This window comes from Protomyctophum bolini, assembly GCF_963924005.1.
Source record: "Protomyctophum bolini genome assembly, chromosome: 5".
Taxonomy (NCBI): domain Eukaryota; kingdom Metazoa; phylum Chordata; class Actinopteri; order Myctophiformes; family Myctophidae; genus Protomyctophum; species Protomyctophum bolini.
Genome location: NC_137866.1, coordinates 36,128,401 through 36,144,523, shown reverse-complemented (window position 1 = coordinate 36,144,523; position 16,123 = coordinate 36,128,401). Strand labels below are relative to the sequence as shown.

The following is a 16,123-nucleotide window of genomic DNA, read 5'->3' as shown; positions in this document are numbered from 1 at the left end:
AATACGGAGGTTTCTGCCCAACACTATATGCAAGGCCCTTTGGAATGAGTGTGAAAATATAGTGGCCCTCCCCATCATCTAAGTTGCCCACTCCTGACCTATAACAACAACAACAGGAGGTACTGCTCTGAAAAAGTCAAGGACTTCAAATTCCTGCATGGGCTCATGGGTGAACTTAACTGATCAAGATCTAAAGGTGAGGAAGGCAATTGAATGGAGCGCCCTGAACGGCATGCCCAGTGTATGGAACTCCAACCTCCTCAAACAAATCAGCCTCAGCTTCTTCTATGTAAGAGTCTATTCTCCTATATGACAGTGAATGCTGGATCCTGGCCTGAAGCCAACCCTGCAGAAGTCTCTAGACGGGTGCTACACTACCAGAATGTTGCGTGAAGTACTTAACATCAGGAAGAGTGACCTAACCTGACGCTGCCAGCCCCCAGCTGGCAAAGTCAGGTTAAGAGTGACCATGTTACCAACAGGAATCTGCATGAGCTACTATGAGGGAATACCAAGGGTGAGTGAGAAAATAGCAGCAGTCTGTCTGGTCTGTTTTAATACCTCTTTCATTCTCCTCCACTCTGTTAACTCTGTTCCGTTTCTTGTTGGCTAGAAACATGGAGCTTAGTGTTAAGCTTTCATATTGGTGACAAGAACGCTGCAACAGCACGACGACTCTTGGAACTGCAAAGGTTCTTAAAGGTTGGTCTGATGACTCTTACAGCTAAGTCTGTTTTTGAATAGATTTGGGGCCGTATCTTGCTACTGCCTATTTTCACAGTTTCAAATGTTTTTCAAAGTGTTAAAAAATGCCCAAGAACATTAGGGATTTAGAGCCCATGTGAACATCCATGTTCTTGCAGAAGTGGCACAGCAACCAGACCTCGATCATGCCACACCTCTCACACTCTTCTCTTGCTCTACTGTACATGACTGGGAGTGCTCCTCGATTCACATGTACGACTTAAAAATAGAGTCGTGGACACAATTTGCCTGTTGCGACTGAGCATATCCAGTGTGGGCACTGCTGGCTCTGGTTACCGGGGGGGGGGGGGGGTGTGTCAAAAGAAAAGCTTAATATTGCAGGGATAGTGATCCACACTGCCATTGCAGAGGTCCAGTAGCTGACCATCACTTGCCAGTCCTATTGGGAGGGTTGTCTTGGAAGATCGTCAACATGCCTAAAGTCGTCATGCCAGGTACAGTAAGTCTCTTGGAATGAGCAGATTTTTCATGAAGGACATTTTCTGATGGATGTTCTTCCACAAATTATTTTAATAGCGTTCCAGTGTTTTTAAATGAAACCTGTGTTTGTACCTTTTCTTCTTTTCTGTGGATTCTATTTGCCAAACTCGTGGTCACTTTTGAAAACAAAAATGTACAGTAGGCTATAACATCGCTCTAGAGTGAACACCTCTTGCTCTCTCACTTTGGTTTTGGACATTTTCATTTTCTGATGGAGCTACACACCTCATCCTCCGGACTGGAGCACACCCTCAGCAACTGTTGAGGCCATAAATTTCCCCATCTGTTTCCCGTGTGAGGTGTGACATTCTATAGGATGGCATGGAGAACTGCTCTCAAGGCTTCTGCGTCCAAACTCAGGGGTCTAACTATGTTCTAACTTGAGGCCCAGAGGGAGTAATCTATAGTTTGCACAAAATGGGAACAAAATATACATGACGAGGAGCCTCACATATTCTGTAACGTTTTTACGACGCTACATCACAATATTAGGATTCCTTACCAATAAACTACAGCTTCAGCTTGGAGCTGGTCACCTGGTAGTAATAAGCATTTGTAACTTCAATGCATTTGACATTACATGCCATGCATACACATTTCATAATGCTGCTGAAGTGTGCACCCTGGCTCTCCACTGTGACAGGGCTCCAAGTGGTTGCATAATGTCAGTGAAATGATATTTGAAGGCAGTGGCCATTCAGCAGGTTCTCCTATGTCGAGTGTCTGCAGTGACCTGACCTGGCATGCAAAAGTGATACGTGATTCAGTGATAATTTGTAAGTTAATCACCAAGCAATGCACTAAGTAATCTAGACTAGTTCAAGTTAAAGCCGATTTTGTAGCTTGTATTCCAGTGAAGGTTAAAATCTACAGAATGATAAAAACATGGTAAAAACATGGTTGACTTCATACTACACTATGATGCCCTTTAATGGCGTTGCGTTGGTCCAAATCATAGTTACATTGTTGAAGTTCCCTAGAAAGATACTGTATAACATCATGTTGGCATACATTTCTGATACCAGAAGTGGTTACTAAACATAGGCTCACTACTTCCAGCTGACGTGACCAACTGGCAATCTGGCATACTTCCACATGTTGTCCACTGTCCACAAAGCTGCTCGCTAGGGAGTTTATTGGCCTGATGTGACACCTGTTGTGGGCTGTGTTGTGGGTGGAGTACCTGCAGTGGCTGTGTAATCGTGATGTTGTGGACACAGGTTTCCTCCCTGCCTTCACAGACTGCCACTGCAAGTTTTTATTATCAGTGATTGGGGGGTACGCAAAAACAGGTAGAATCCATTAGATTGAGGCAGTTCTCAAATTGAGCTGGTTTGAGGCCCATTCTAAAAACGCCTTCTAAATCCTGACTGAAGTTTTCTGTAAAAACGTCAAATATTTATTCAAAAATGTTATGCTGCTATACTGTACGGCAACAAGAACCCCAAAACCAGGCCTGAAGGGTAATTACACCAAAAGGGGTTCCTGTCTTAAATGGATTAAACTTTACAAAAATAGTGAGAATGGCCAATTGGCCATTTTCACTCTTCATTTAAAACCTTTTTGAAAATGTCAGAAAAATGTTGCCTATACATGCCCAAAATAGTGAACCCAAGTTTAAAGTGGTTAATATAAAATCTGAAGACAAAAACTATTAGTCCACCACATAACTTTCTCTGATTTTGCCATAACGCGAAGACGCTAATCTCTAACTTGGTTAATTGTTTCACTAGTTGAACCATTGTTGGTGGTAAAAATATGACTTAAGTTGCATCCTTTCTTTCGTTAAGATGACCAACCTTATTTTGTTTTCCCCTCGGAAAAATGAGGGTTGTCTGAAAAATTACAAACCGAGCTCAAGTGCATGAGGGTTCATATCACCACAGTTGAGTTGAGGTGAGCTAATTACTACTCAGAACATCCAAGTAGCCTACTGTATAATATACTGCTGTCTTTGGACTTTGATGTTTCCGCTGAAAAACCTCACACTGATTGCATCACTCCTGTCTCTGAATGGCAACAGCAACATAATTGTCCCATGTACACTCATGTATCCTCTAATATTAACATCCATCATTGTAATTTATCGTCAATTTTTAACCACTTGAACTCTATACCACCCAGCCCATCTACATAACAAATACTAGAATGTCTATTTCATGCCTGTTTGTATTTGTAACTTCCAGTGTGTTTTTTTCTTAACCAGGGACATCATCGTTGAATACTGGGTCATCATTGTTGATTCCCAGAAACCTAATACAGTATTAATTCAATGTTTGTGATGTGTCATACCATGGTAATACTGTCCAGTCATTAGTTAACATTTCACAGCAGTTATGTGTTGCTTTACATCTTTATGTGTAACATCATTTACATGCTTTATTATAACACCTTTTAACCTGTTCATTGCTAACATAACTCTCTTTTTTCTGGGTTGTCCTTCACTTGCTGGGAAAATACATAATCAGGTGTTGAGAGTAAGTATATAATTGTCTCAGCATAGAAAGACTTCATTCATTTATCCATATTTGTTGTAGAATAGTACATGCTGGTATGTGGATATGATAAATGAATGAACTCAATGAATGAGACGATGAAATTCCTACCGTTCCTAGAAAGCACATGCTGTTCTGTACGCGTGTTTACATACACGTGCATGTGACTTGACCTCTGTAGTTGCCTAGAGTAGAGACCCTAGTGCCACCCACGATCAGTGGTGATGCTGTCGAGCAGCATGAATGAGTACAAGAGCTATTTTTGTTGCCAATATAAACTTTCGCACCTTTGACCTGCCATGCTAGTTAGAGTCCATGTGAGCCAAACCATCTGTATTTCATCATGCTGTTGTATGTGCATGGGTCTGTGGATTTGGACTTGAACCAAACTACAGTATGTCTTGGTCACATGACCAAGACATACTTGGTACTTGGTTGATGAGAACATACAATTCATGTTCTGAAGTATGTGCTGTCGCCATGTAGTATCTGCCTCTGGCTTTTATTGTTGTAGAAGTCCATGTCTGCCTGCTGTTTCAACTGTTTTTACAGTGGCTGTTTTTGTGGCTTGTCCCATGGTCATCTGTTTTGAGCTTGAATGCTACAAGAACTATAGGCCTATAGATTGAGGAACCAAATAGAACAGGTCCACACTTCTCCATTGAACTCTGTTCTATTCGGTCGCCCCATCACTTTGATTGGTGTCCTCGAGCTCGATATTGTTTGTAGCCTATATAAACATACGCACCTGCCATGCTAGTATCCATTTGAGTCAAGCCGTCTGTATTTCATTATGGTGTTGTAGATGCATGGGCCTGTGGATTTGTACTTTAATCAAGTAAAACACTTGGTCATGTATACAAATACAACGCATGCAGCTACTTGAGTAGTGTGCAGTATGTAAGTAGGTGTCGTACAGTGATATTTGCCTCTGACTTGTATTGGGTAACCGTTGAGATAGAAGGCCATGTCCCCCTGATTTCTCTATTACAGCCACCATGTTTTAGAATATATACTGTAGTACAGTATATTAGTTATCTTTTTATGGCTTATTGTCCCATGATCATCATCAGTTTTGGGATCAATCTTGCATGCGTTGGTTCTTGTCGTCTGTAGGCCTATCTGTTCATCGGTTCACCTTTCAGTTGTCTAAGCTTGTTAAAACAAAGTGCCAACATTCAACTCAGTGCTTACTAAATCAATTCCCCCGTCCGTCTGACAGAGACCGATGACAAGATGCGCGCCTTCGCGGAGCAAGTCTTTGCGTCGGACAGCCTAAACGATGGCGGCCATAGTGAGATGTCCCTGTTTGATGTGGATGATGACTGCCCTATGTTCAACCAGGCGATGGCTCAACATCTGCGCGATGATGACGACGTGGAGAAACGGTGAGTACAGGGTTTCAGTGATACTCTATTTAAAAAGAATGAGGGGCGCCTGGTAATCAGTAACCGAACTGATTCAGACTTTTTATCTACATTCGTACATACCTTCAGTATGACCTTTTATTTATTATGCACTCACATTGGTCATATATGCACTTTATGCTCCTTTCTCTCTTTCTCTATCTTTCACTGCAATGATGAGCCTGCACAACCAAGTTTTTCACCCACCTTCCTAGTAATGTGATGTGACAATAAAGATTGATTCTGATTCTGATTCTAATGTTTGTTTAAAGTTCTCTAAACAAACATTAAAAGTACATAGACTTGGCTGCCACTTGACGTCACCTTAAAAGTGCTCTAAACTAATATTACAAAGTCCATAGACTTGGCAGTACGGAGGGGGACCTGTCCTGTACTGGTAATCTGTTAATTAAGTATTAAATCAACCAACCAATTAATCTCTTCTGAAAAGACTGCTGCTAGCGTTCAAGTGTTTTTTAAGTCAGACCAAGCACTAAATCCTGCTGTGTAACACTGCCTGCAGTAAGAAGCGCTGTCGCGCCACCATGGCTGTGCCTGTGGCCGGGTCCCAAGCCCATCATGCTGGCGTTGTCCATGCGGTGGAGGTGGACACACCGTGCTACCTGGAAGTACCCGATTTCCAGCGAGTGGCCATCATCGGAGACTACGCCTCTGGGGTAGGCTCTCTTTTACAAAAAAAAACTAAAAGAAAAAGTGAGACAACTTTGATGCCGGTCATTTGTTCCACAACATAGAGTTCTGTTCTCAACATGTCAACAGCATACACACGTGTGATGTCCACACCCGACCCCTAACCTAGAAAAAACTGGAATTTGTTTATGTGGCATGGAGCAGATCCGGGCCTGCCCTGTGGGTCAAGTTGGTGTCATGTGATGTTTGCCCACATATATTTTGTCTCAATGTCAAGGCCGTGTGTCTGAGAGGTCATGACCTCTTACGACAGCCAGGGCCTTCCTCACAGGAATACATCGGACCTTATGTGTTCCCAGGAGTCCATCGATTCCTGGGTAGAGGGAGTTCCTGAGTTTCCAAAGTGTAGCTTGACCATTTAAGGGGAGAGTGTAAATGAACAGTTCTGTTTTTGCATTGCTCACTATTATGGTACCTACGGTTCTGCCACTATATTGGTATGTTTGCGGTACTTCCCAGCGGGTATTGCACAATGCGCATGCTATTGCAGTCTATTATGTGAATGGCAGTGGCCAGTTTATCATTTTAAGTTCAACTCAGTAAAATATCTCATTACAATCAAAGAAATTATTTTAAAGTGCTGACCTTTGTTCTAGCTATGCCAGGAAACTAATTGTACAATTTGGTGTAAATGTTACTGTGAGTGTACAAATGAAACTCACTGGACAATGGATTAACCCTGGGGATTTTATTGTGTAGTATTATAAGCGCAAAATTTGCACTAATACTAATTACTTCAGGTATTTAATGCCTGAAGTAACCATTGATGGAATAATTACTTATATATTAGATACTGTCCTTCATTGAAGGATTTACTTGAGTAAGATACAGACGTATTGCATCAAAATATACTAGGTTACAATGCTCATTATGTAGAATTGTGAATGACTTACTCTTACTTATTTACGTCTCTACTTTACTCTTTACGCTTTAGGTAACCATGGATGATTTTGAGCTATCCTGCAAGGGTCTGTTGCGTGCTCTGACCATCAGAGAGAAGTACATGAAGCTGGCCTACCAGCGCTTTCCCTACACCGCCTCCCAGTACCTCCGGGAAATGGAGGGAGAGCCCTTCAATGAGGAGGACGTTGTCAAGACCCTGCCAGGTGTGCATGTATGGCCACCTACTGGTGGTGGGCAGTGGTGGAAAAAGTACCCAAATATTTTACTTAACAATTCTGCAATATAAAATACTCTGTTTCAAGTAAAAATCCGGAATTCAAAATGTACTTTAGTAAAAGTACAAAAGTATTGGCATCAAAATGTACCAAAACCACTGCCTACTGGTGGGCCAGAAAATGACCACTCATACGTTTCATTCCTGAGGATGTGGGCCTGCTTTCTAAATGGTTTATATATATTGTACTGTACATGGTGAGGTATACAGTATGTGCTGCTAACTTCAGGAAACTATCCCCCCCCCCCAGTCTTCACCCCACCTCCCAAGAACGGGGAAGACCCCTTCGACGCCACAAAACTCGCTGAGAACGTGGGCTGGGTTGCCCGCATGAAAGACGGCGTCATCTATGTTTACGACAACGCTGCGGCCGCGGATAACCACCAGCCCCAAGATCTGCCTGCCGTTGACTACGACACCTTCATCGACGACATGAACTTCCTCATTTCCCTCATCGCACTGGGCCCAACGTGAGTCCCTTGAGATGTGTCAAGTCTCCGAACTGTCGTCAATTGAATATTTCATTATGTGCGCAGGTGTTTTTCACATTGTCCACGTCAGACTATTTGAGTGCAGCTCAATTGCGTGCACAGACATTTAGAGGGGCAAGTGCTCAAGTAAAAAAAGGGCACCTTGTGCAGCGCGTGGAACCGGTCCGTTGCCTTAATAGTGTGAGATTTATAGATTTTGGGGCATAAATAATATGTTAGAAGCTTTTTTTAATCAACAATTGATCACTGTCACGATGGTCCACATACTGTACACTGTACCCACAAAAAAAAACCTAGTGTCTATCTGTGGTGCTGCTGCATACAGAATTGCATGTATAACCACGTTTTAATACAACCTGGGTCTTCTACATGCAAAAACAAATACAGTATACTCTATCAGAGTTAAAGTAACAGTTGAGATTTTTTATTACATAGATGTGAGTTCATGTGTGGATTTATTTCTCCCTGGCTGGCAGGAAGACTTATACTCACCGCCGCCTGAAGTTCCTCCGTTCCAAGTTCAACGTGCATGAGATGCTTAATGAGATGGATGAGTTGAAGGAACTGAAAATGAACCCACACAGGGACTTCTACAACTGCAGGAAGGTAGGCGTGATCTCGGCATCACAATGAACTCGCAAGGTTTATGTGAATGGTTTAATGAATGAAGGACATCCACAGGTTCCTAACAAGAGGCCGGACATCTTCTGATACTGACAAAAATCCACATATGAAGACAAGGATGGCACAATTTGTGTTAAATCAAATAAAAACTCTTCTTACCCACTCTCGCTGCAGGTTGACACGCACATCCACGCAGCTGCCTGCATGAACCAAAAGCACCTGCTGCGCTTCATCAAGAATTCTTACCGTAGAGACCTGGACCGCGTTGTGCACAAAGTGCACGGCAAGGAGGTCACCATGAAGGAGCTGTTTGAGCACCTCAAACTACACCCCTACGACCTCACCGTTGACTCCCTGGACGTACATGCCGTGAGTTCGGTTTGGGCGGGCTGCTGTGTCAGAATTAGGAATCAGAGACAAAAGTATTGAGTCCAATTAAAGCTGCAGTTTGAATTAAAATCACTCACACAACTACTGTAATACTAAGTACAATGTGAGAATAATCTGAAGGGTGACATCATTTCTATTTTCTGATTGCCTTTAATTTTCAGGTGGAAGCACACTAATGTTGAAAAGGTTTTGACGTAAAACTTGAAACTCCCGGCCAATGTTCTTTTCTCATCCTCTTTCTATGAAGGGCAAACAAACCTTCCAGCGTTTCGACACATTCAACGCCAAGTACAACCCTGTGGGAGCCAGCGAGCTGCGGGATCTGTACATGAAGACAGAGAACCATATCAATGGAGAGTATTTCGCCACCATCATTAAGGTTAGTCTCTATGCTGCTTATGTCACATCATTAAATTCAGATGTCTCAGTAGATGTAGCCAGGCGACTGGAGAACTCCAGCTGAGACATCTGAATTTTATGGGCTAGAACAGTGGAGAAAAAGACAGCTGTCAAACCTAACTAATACACATAGATTTCATAATTGGATTACAATCTGAATGATGGTTAGTGTTTTGCACTTCCAGTATAGATTGTTGTATTGTTTGACAGAGGGCAAAGACTGAGATTGAGTGCTCTTCATGCCCCATATACTGATCTTTTAGCTGTGTGTGTTGAACTGATCAGCAAAAACAGATGGATTCATCACATGTGGATATAACTGTGTGGAGTGGGATGACAGTGTTCATTTATATCAAACAGGAAGTTGCCGGTGACCTTGAGGATGCCAAGTACCAATACGCAGAACCACGTCTGTCAATCTATGGCTGCAAAAATGACGAGTGGGCCAAGCTGTCCAGCTGGTTTTGCAAGCACAGAGTATTTTCCCCGCAGTTCAAGTGGATGATTCAGGTGCCCAGGATCTAGTAAGTGTCGATTCGGTTTTCTGCTTCCTGGATTTCACTCAGTAGTCACAGTGCAGTTTATCCTGTCTTTGGCCTTCATTTAGAGATATTGTAGGGACTAAAGCCTTTTTATACTCTAGTATGACAGTATCACTTGTCAAAAATAACGGATGCGATAGATGAGTATGCAATCTATTCATTTTGGCAAGCGACTCCCTCACACAATATAGTAGCCTATATGCTTAAAGGGCGTGGTAGTGAGATTTAGTTGTTTAAACGTTTTAAATAGCTCTATATTCTGATAGCAACTACAGTGTTTGTTCAGTAACAGAAGTCACCACGTCTCTCGAGCTCTTTAGCAAACAGAAAATACATTTTCAGGATGGGATGCCAATTTTATCCAACCAGGAAAGAGAACTCATTCAGAATACAGGATAAACAAATGAAATCAGAAGTGATGGAACGAAAACAAAATATGGCCAGACAAAAAATTGGCAGACAAAATTGGAACTGAAACAAAAATAAATGTTAAGCTACTAAATGATCTTTGTGAGGTTTGATTGGTGTTCCAAACTGAAAATGTATTCTGTGAGATGGAGGTAACCTTTTTATTTTAACCAAACAATATTTTTAATTTTTAACCAAAAAATATCACTTCCTGCCATATGACATTCTACGCTTTGTGCTCTTATTGGGCCTACTTAAAAAAAAAATATATATATATATTAACTTTATTTAATGTCTTTCCTTTACGTCAGTGATATCTTCAGGGGCAGGGACTTTGTGCCCCACTTCGGGAAGAACTTGGAGAACATCTTCCTGCCCATTTTCGAGGCCACCATTAACCCACAAGCGAACCCTGAGCTCAGCCTTTTCCTCAATCATGTAAGACCAACAGATACACATGGAAACATGAGACCAGCATTAACCACTTTCACCCTACCATCACCAACTACTAATTTCAACTCGGACTCCATTTCTTATTTGTAGTTAAGTTATTTTCTTCAAAAGGTATTGTTAATTTATTATTAATCCATATTAGCATCTTGTGCTTTTTTATTTTCTAAAACAAAAATATTAACAAAATATGGTAGTTCAGAAATCAGGTACAGAAGCCAAACAATGTTTGAGAACATCACCTACTGACTTTGACTGGAGAGTCGGAGACCCCCAGGGCTCTGTCCTAAGCCCCCTTCTGTTTTCATCCTATACTTACCATATACTATCCATATCTAAAAGCTCACAGCGTGTTTCCTTGTGACATGTTGTGAGCGTGTAGATTGGCTTTAGTGAAGATGTAGAGTGAAGAAAATGCGAGCACTCATTATACCTGGTTGGCGTTCCTCAGTGTTGTGAGGAAGGCCAACCAGGCCGAAACGCGTACGTTGTCCACTCTCGTCAGAGGTAAATAAAATCATGTGAAAAGGACATATAATGAGTGCTGGCATTTTCTTCATTTCATCTTGTATCTTCGAGCCTTGCACCTAGAAGGATTTTGTTCTAACCTGGAGTGCTTCGCAGTACTTTTTTCTAAGATGCGGAGTGACAACGCTGCTTTTGCCAAATTTTTCGTCCCAGAATAGGGATGCTGGTTCATGTGGTAAGAAGAGGTGACATCATATGTTAGTGGACAATCTCTATCTCTCTCTACCTATGCTCCTTAGGTGACAGGTTTTGACAGTGTAGATGATGAGTCCAAGCACAGTGGCCATATGTTCTCCTCCAAAAGCCCCAAGCCAGAGGAGTGGGATATTGTCAAGAACCCATCCTATACTTACTACATCTACTACATGTATGCCAACATTGCTATGATCAACCAGCTCCGTAGGTGAGTATCCTTCTGTTCATTTTCAATTATGGAACACATTGATCATCTGTTTGGATCTGTTTTAAGTTTAACCATTTTCAGCCTGCCATGGTGTCCCCTTTTTGGGTAGCCTACCTAAGCCTATCCTATGTCAGTATAGGCAAAAAATGTCAAAATACCTCATATTTGAGGATTATAAGTAATTCATAATACTGAGGATTATGTAATGGAATTGTAAGTAATGGACATTAAGTAGTGAAAGTAGTCGATCTACAGCCTATTTTTGCTATTCGCCATAGGACAAAGTACAGTATCGTTCAAGTGGTTAAGCGTACAGGATCATAATAATCACCACTATCTCATAGAAAGTGCTTTTATGACGGGAACAACAGGGCAATAATTCTCAATAAATAAATCTTCAGACCACTTCCGATTTTTGTGACACAACCCCAGTTTTATTATATGGCAGTTGACTGTCAAATTGTCAATCTGTTTAAAAATGTCTTCCGCTTTCCAGGAAGAGGGGGATGAACACCTTCCTGTTCAGGCCTCACTGTGGAGAGGCTGGTGCCATCACACATCTGCTGGCCTGCTTCATGACGGCCGACAACATCTCCCATGGCCTCAATCTCAAGAAGGTCAATGTCCACTACCTCCTCAAATTGAGCATTTCATTATGTGTGATTGACCAGTGGAAAAATCTCTTTTGTGATAATCTAATCTCTCTGACGTTCATGCAATACCTGTTATAAACCAGTAGGTGTCCCACCATGACCACAGGATATACTGTAAATGCAATAGGAGAGCTGGGAGACTAACCTCCTACAGTAGCTCTTCTAATCGCTGTAGTAGTTACACTATATTGTATTAGTCAAGTCATGTCCAGTCAGTCTTTATTTATATACACCAAAGTAGCACAAAAATAACAGTAGTCATCCAATCATGGATGACAAAACAAGAACACACTAGATCATAGTCCAACAAAAGGAAGACTAGAATGTAAAACACATACATACTCTATAATTCTATAACATACATACTCTTACTGTAGAATTGTATAAACTAAAACACAGTAGCAAAATTCTAAAGTAAAGAGAAATTGAAACAAACAAGCAACCGATAGAAGTTTTGTAAGAATAAGATGACATTAAAAGTAGGTTAAATACATTAAGGACAAATCATAAACCACGGGTCCACCTCAGACTGAGCTTTTGAGTCTGTTTGTGGAACTGAAAGAAGCTGATGAGTGGGTGACTATGGGTAACCAGGTTTCAGAAAGTGGAATTCATAGATTAAGAAATACATCGCATGGATGCACCTTGGACGTATCTTCAGTGATGTTTCATGAGGTCAACGGGGTTTCGGGTCTTCAAACATCATACCCCTCACACAGGCGATCCAGCCGGGGTTGATCAAATCCCGACTTATGTCCCAGTAGAGTCCATCAGAGAATGAGCAAGGCCACACAATCCGTTGCTCCGGAACTACTCTGCAGGGACTGGGTTGACTCCTGTCCGGGCCCCTCCTATGTCTCACCAGGTCCACTCCTGCTCTCACCAGGCCCAGGACCTGTGCGTTGCACCAGACTCCCAGCACCAGGCACTCCATTCAGGAGTGGTGATTATAATGGCCATGAAATGTATTGTGCAACTATAGGGCCAAAACAGGGGTGCTTTATTGTCTTTGGAGGGTGGACTCACTGGACTGAGTCAACCCAAAATACAGGGATTTACAGTAGTACAGCCGAGATATCTGTTTCCAGGCCCTTATGTGTTAAAACAGACTTCAATTTGGCTATGTTCCTAAGCTTACAAACACTACAGACTTGTGTAAATTTAGCAGACAGGGGCCAATGCTGGTGATGGAGTTAGGGCCGGGAAAGACAACCATGCACTTGAAGTAAAAATATTTTATTTTATTCATAATATAGCAGCTTAATTGTGTGTGTGTGTTAAAGTGGAAACATTCAACTATAATCTCAAATGTTACTGTGACATCTATAGGCTATACTATATACTAAACATGGCAGGCTGGTGCTAACCATGCTGGTTCTCCCCCACCAGAGCCCCGTGCTGCAGTACTTGTACTTCCTGACCCAGCTTCCCATCGCCATGTCCCCTCTCAGCAACAACAGCCTGTTCCTGGAGTACGCCAAGAACCCCCTGTTGGAATTCCTCCAGAAGGGCCTTGTGGTCTCCCTATCCACTGACGACCCCATGCAGTTCCACTACACTAAGGTCACTGATGTCTCACTTTCTGTTCAGAAGAGAGCATGTTGTACAATGCAGAGTTACGGTATTATAGTGTGTGTGTGTATATATATATATATATATATATATATATATATATATATATATATATATATATATATATATATATATATATAATTTTACTTGGTGTTTGATTTAGGGTTAGTTCTTGTGTGCATACGTAGTTTTAGTTTTAGGAATGGACTAGTTTTCATCTATTATGAGCCTGAGAGGAAAGTGTTCATTTATAGGTATAAAAGGTAGGATTAAAGTACGCGTGACATCAGATATGATTGTGGGAAAAATATATACTACGATTTTACATGCTTTCATTTTTACTTTTAGTTTTAGCTAACTATTATTAACGCACACGTTTATCAGTGTGACTGAATCTGTGTGCTGCTCACAGGAGCCCCTGATGGAGGAATATGCCATTGCAGCCCAGGTGTTCAAGCTTAGCACATGTGACATGTGTGAGATTTCCAGGAACAGTGTCCTGCAAAGTGGCCTGTCACACGAGGTAAGTAATACGGCTTGACTGTGTGGTAAAAAAAACAAAATCAAAATCAAACTTACAGATTGCAACTTTCACAATCAGGGTTTTTGCTGTGTAGATATAGCACTTATACCTGCGGCCCTGTGGTTTCTCTACTACAGGAAAAATCTCACTTCCTGGGTGAACACTATTTCAAGGAGGGTCCGGAGGGCAACGACATCCGCAAGACCAACGTGGCACAGATCCGCATGGCCTACCGCTATGAAACCCTGTGCTACGAGCTCAACCTTATCAAGGAGGGCCTGAAGACAGATTAAACAGTGCCCATAATAAAACTCCTTGCAAAGTCAAAGTACAGTATGATATGATATGATATAGTACTTTAGTAGCCCTTAATTCTTCACCAACCCAGAAATGGATAACTGTCATGTGTACCATATAAGGTTATGTGCTTTCAAAACACCTTGATTTGTGCCTGTACGCATACAGTACGTTTATATGACTTCAAGGAATGGAATCATAAGTAAAATGCCTTCTATACTGATGTATTCTCCATTGAAAGCTGAAGCTTTTCGTATCATACATGGGAAACGTAGGCCTGGGGGGCCCATGCATGCAGCCCCACCTTCACTTAATGTCCGCTCGTCAATATTAAAATATAATTATTGATTCCAGCTGTTCCAATTCCAAGCATGCAAGTTTACTATTTTATTATTTATGTCCAATAGTTAATATTAGTAGTAGTATTAGTAGTCAGTATAAAAGTATTTGAAATTAAATGAAAAGGTTACACTGAATAATAATTGTTAATATCCCTTTCTTTTTACATCTGTGACTATTATAGATTTGAGTTGACTGGTGAGAGTGCAGATACGCAATGAGGCCACCTGGAGTATATTGTCCGCACATGATATCTTAAGAAGTGTTTTGTATAGCCTATTCCCATGTGTCTATACATACATGTGTTAAGTCAGTGTGGCGATGTGTCTTATGGAGCAACACCATGTATATGAATGAAACTAATAAAGAAATCTATATTAAAAATCCATTTTAATGTGCATTTTCTAACAAAGCACCATGCTGCATCAATCTGCCAGGATTGCTTAAGATGGGACAGACTGACTGACTGATCTGACACACACAGTAGATCTTTATCGATCCTGCTGGGAAATTCAGTTGTCTAGTAACATGACTAGTAGTAGTAACAGTTCTGAACCCAGGACCGAAACAGAGAAATTAGGACTAAAGTATCAAAAACCAAGGGGATATTTAAGTCTACAGAACACAAACTTGTATTGGCCCTCTGCACTTGGACCGCCCGAGACTTGCATGTTAAATTATGTATATAAATGTATAGTCAAAGTGCACTTATCTTTTTATGCATTTGTAACTCTGTACATTACAGTACAATGGAACCAGCAGGTCCATTTGTACACTGTCAGTTATAGGCTATTTACACTGAGGACTTTACAGTGTAGAATTCAGTGTGATTCAGAGGTCTGCTGTATCATCCGACCACCACATGCGTGGTACCACACAATCTCACTGCTTTCAACACATGACATTTCCATTGAGAAATATTTCATACACCATGATCCAAAGTGTGTGTGTGTGTGTGTGTCCGGGTGTGCACGCTCAAGTGTTCAGTGTGACTTTTGTACACCTTTATGTGCAAGATTATAGGCCTACTGTGAAGAAAACTTGATTGATAAAAGAGAATCACTGCCCACTGGCCATATAGGCTACTGGGGGGGGGGGGGGGTCTCTGTGCTGCTGGCAGCCTGGCTCTCTGCCAGTAGTGACAGCTGTTGATGATGATATGATGACTATCGTGGTGGTGATGAAGAAAAAGAAGATAGTGGTGACGTCATTCCTTGGCGGTTCACTGGTTCCAGGGGGGCCCTGCCTAAATGACTGTCTGATATAGTTAGGAAATGTACAGATTGTGAAACTATACATTTGGTTACATTTGCACACTGCACACTGCAGTGCAGTTCAATTAATGGATGGTCTTGGTCATGGCTCTCTGCCAGCTGTGACAGCTGTTGATGAAGATGATGATGGTGACGTCACTCTTGGATCAATGTGGAAGATTTCCCAACCAAACTCTCTCACACTAGTGCAGCAGGC

The 16,123-nt window shown here is 41.6% G+C and overlaps 1 protein-coding gene across 3 annotated transcripts; it reads left to right on the top strand.

Moving 5' to 3' along the window:
- The first annotated feature begins 1,064 nt into the window (after nt 1-1,064).
- On the top strand, nt 1,065-15,039 carry ampd1 (adenosine monophosphate deaminase 1 (isoform M)). Of its 3 annotated transcripts, none has more exons than XM_080763932.1 (15): nt 1,065-1,204; nt 4,965-5,128; nt 5,670-5,823; nt 6,792-6,963; nt 7,285-7,504; nt 8,002-8,131; nt 8,324-8,518; nt 8,787-8,918; nt 9,299-9,462; nt 10,200-10,326; nt 11,106-11,269; nt 11,766-11,886; nt 13,312-13,485; nt 13,907-14,017; nt 14,155-15,039. In XM_080763932.1, exons 1-15 carry the CDS (start codon nt 1,178-1,180, stop codon nt 14,308-14,310), a joined length of 2,211 nt encoding a protein of 736 aa, XP_080620058.1. In that variant the 5' UTR covers nt 1,065-1,177; the 3' UTR covers nt 14,311-15,039. The 3 variants fall into 3 exon arrangements, with proteins under 3 accessions (XP_080620058.1, XP_080620057.1, XP_080620059.1); XM_080763931.1 differs by having other exon boundaries at nt 1,077-1,208; nt 4,963-5,128; XM_080763933.1 differs by having other exon boundaries at nt 1,079-1,199; nt 4,963-5,128.
- The last annotated feature ends 1,084 nt before the right edge of the window (nt 15,040-16,123 follow it).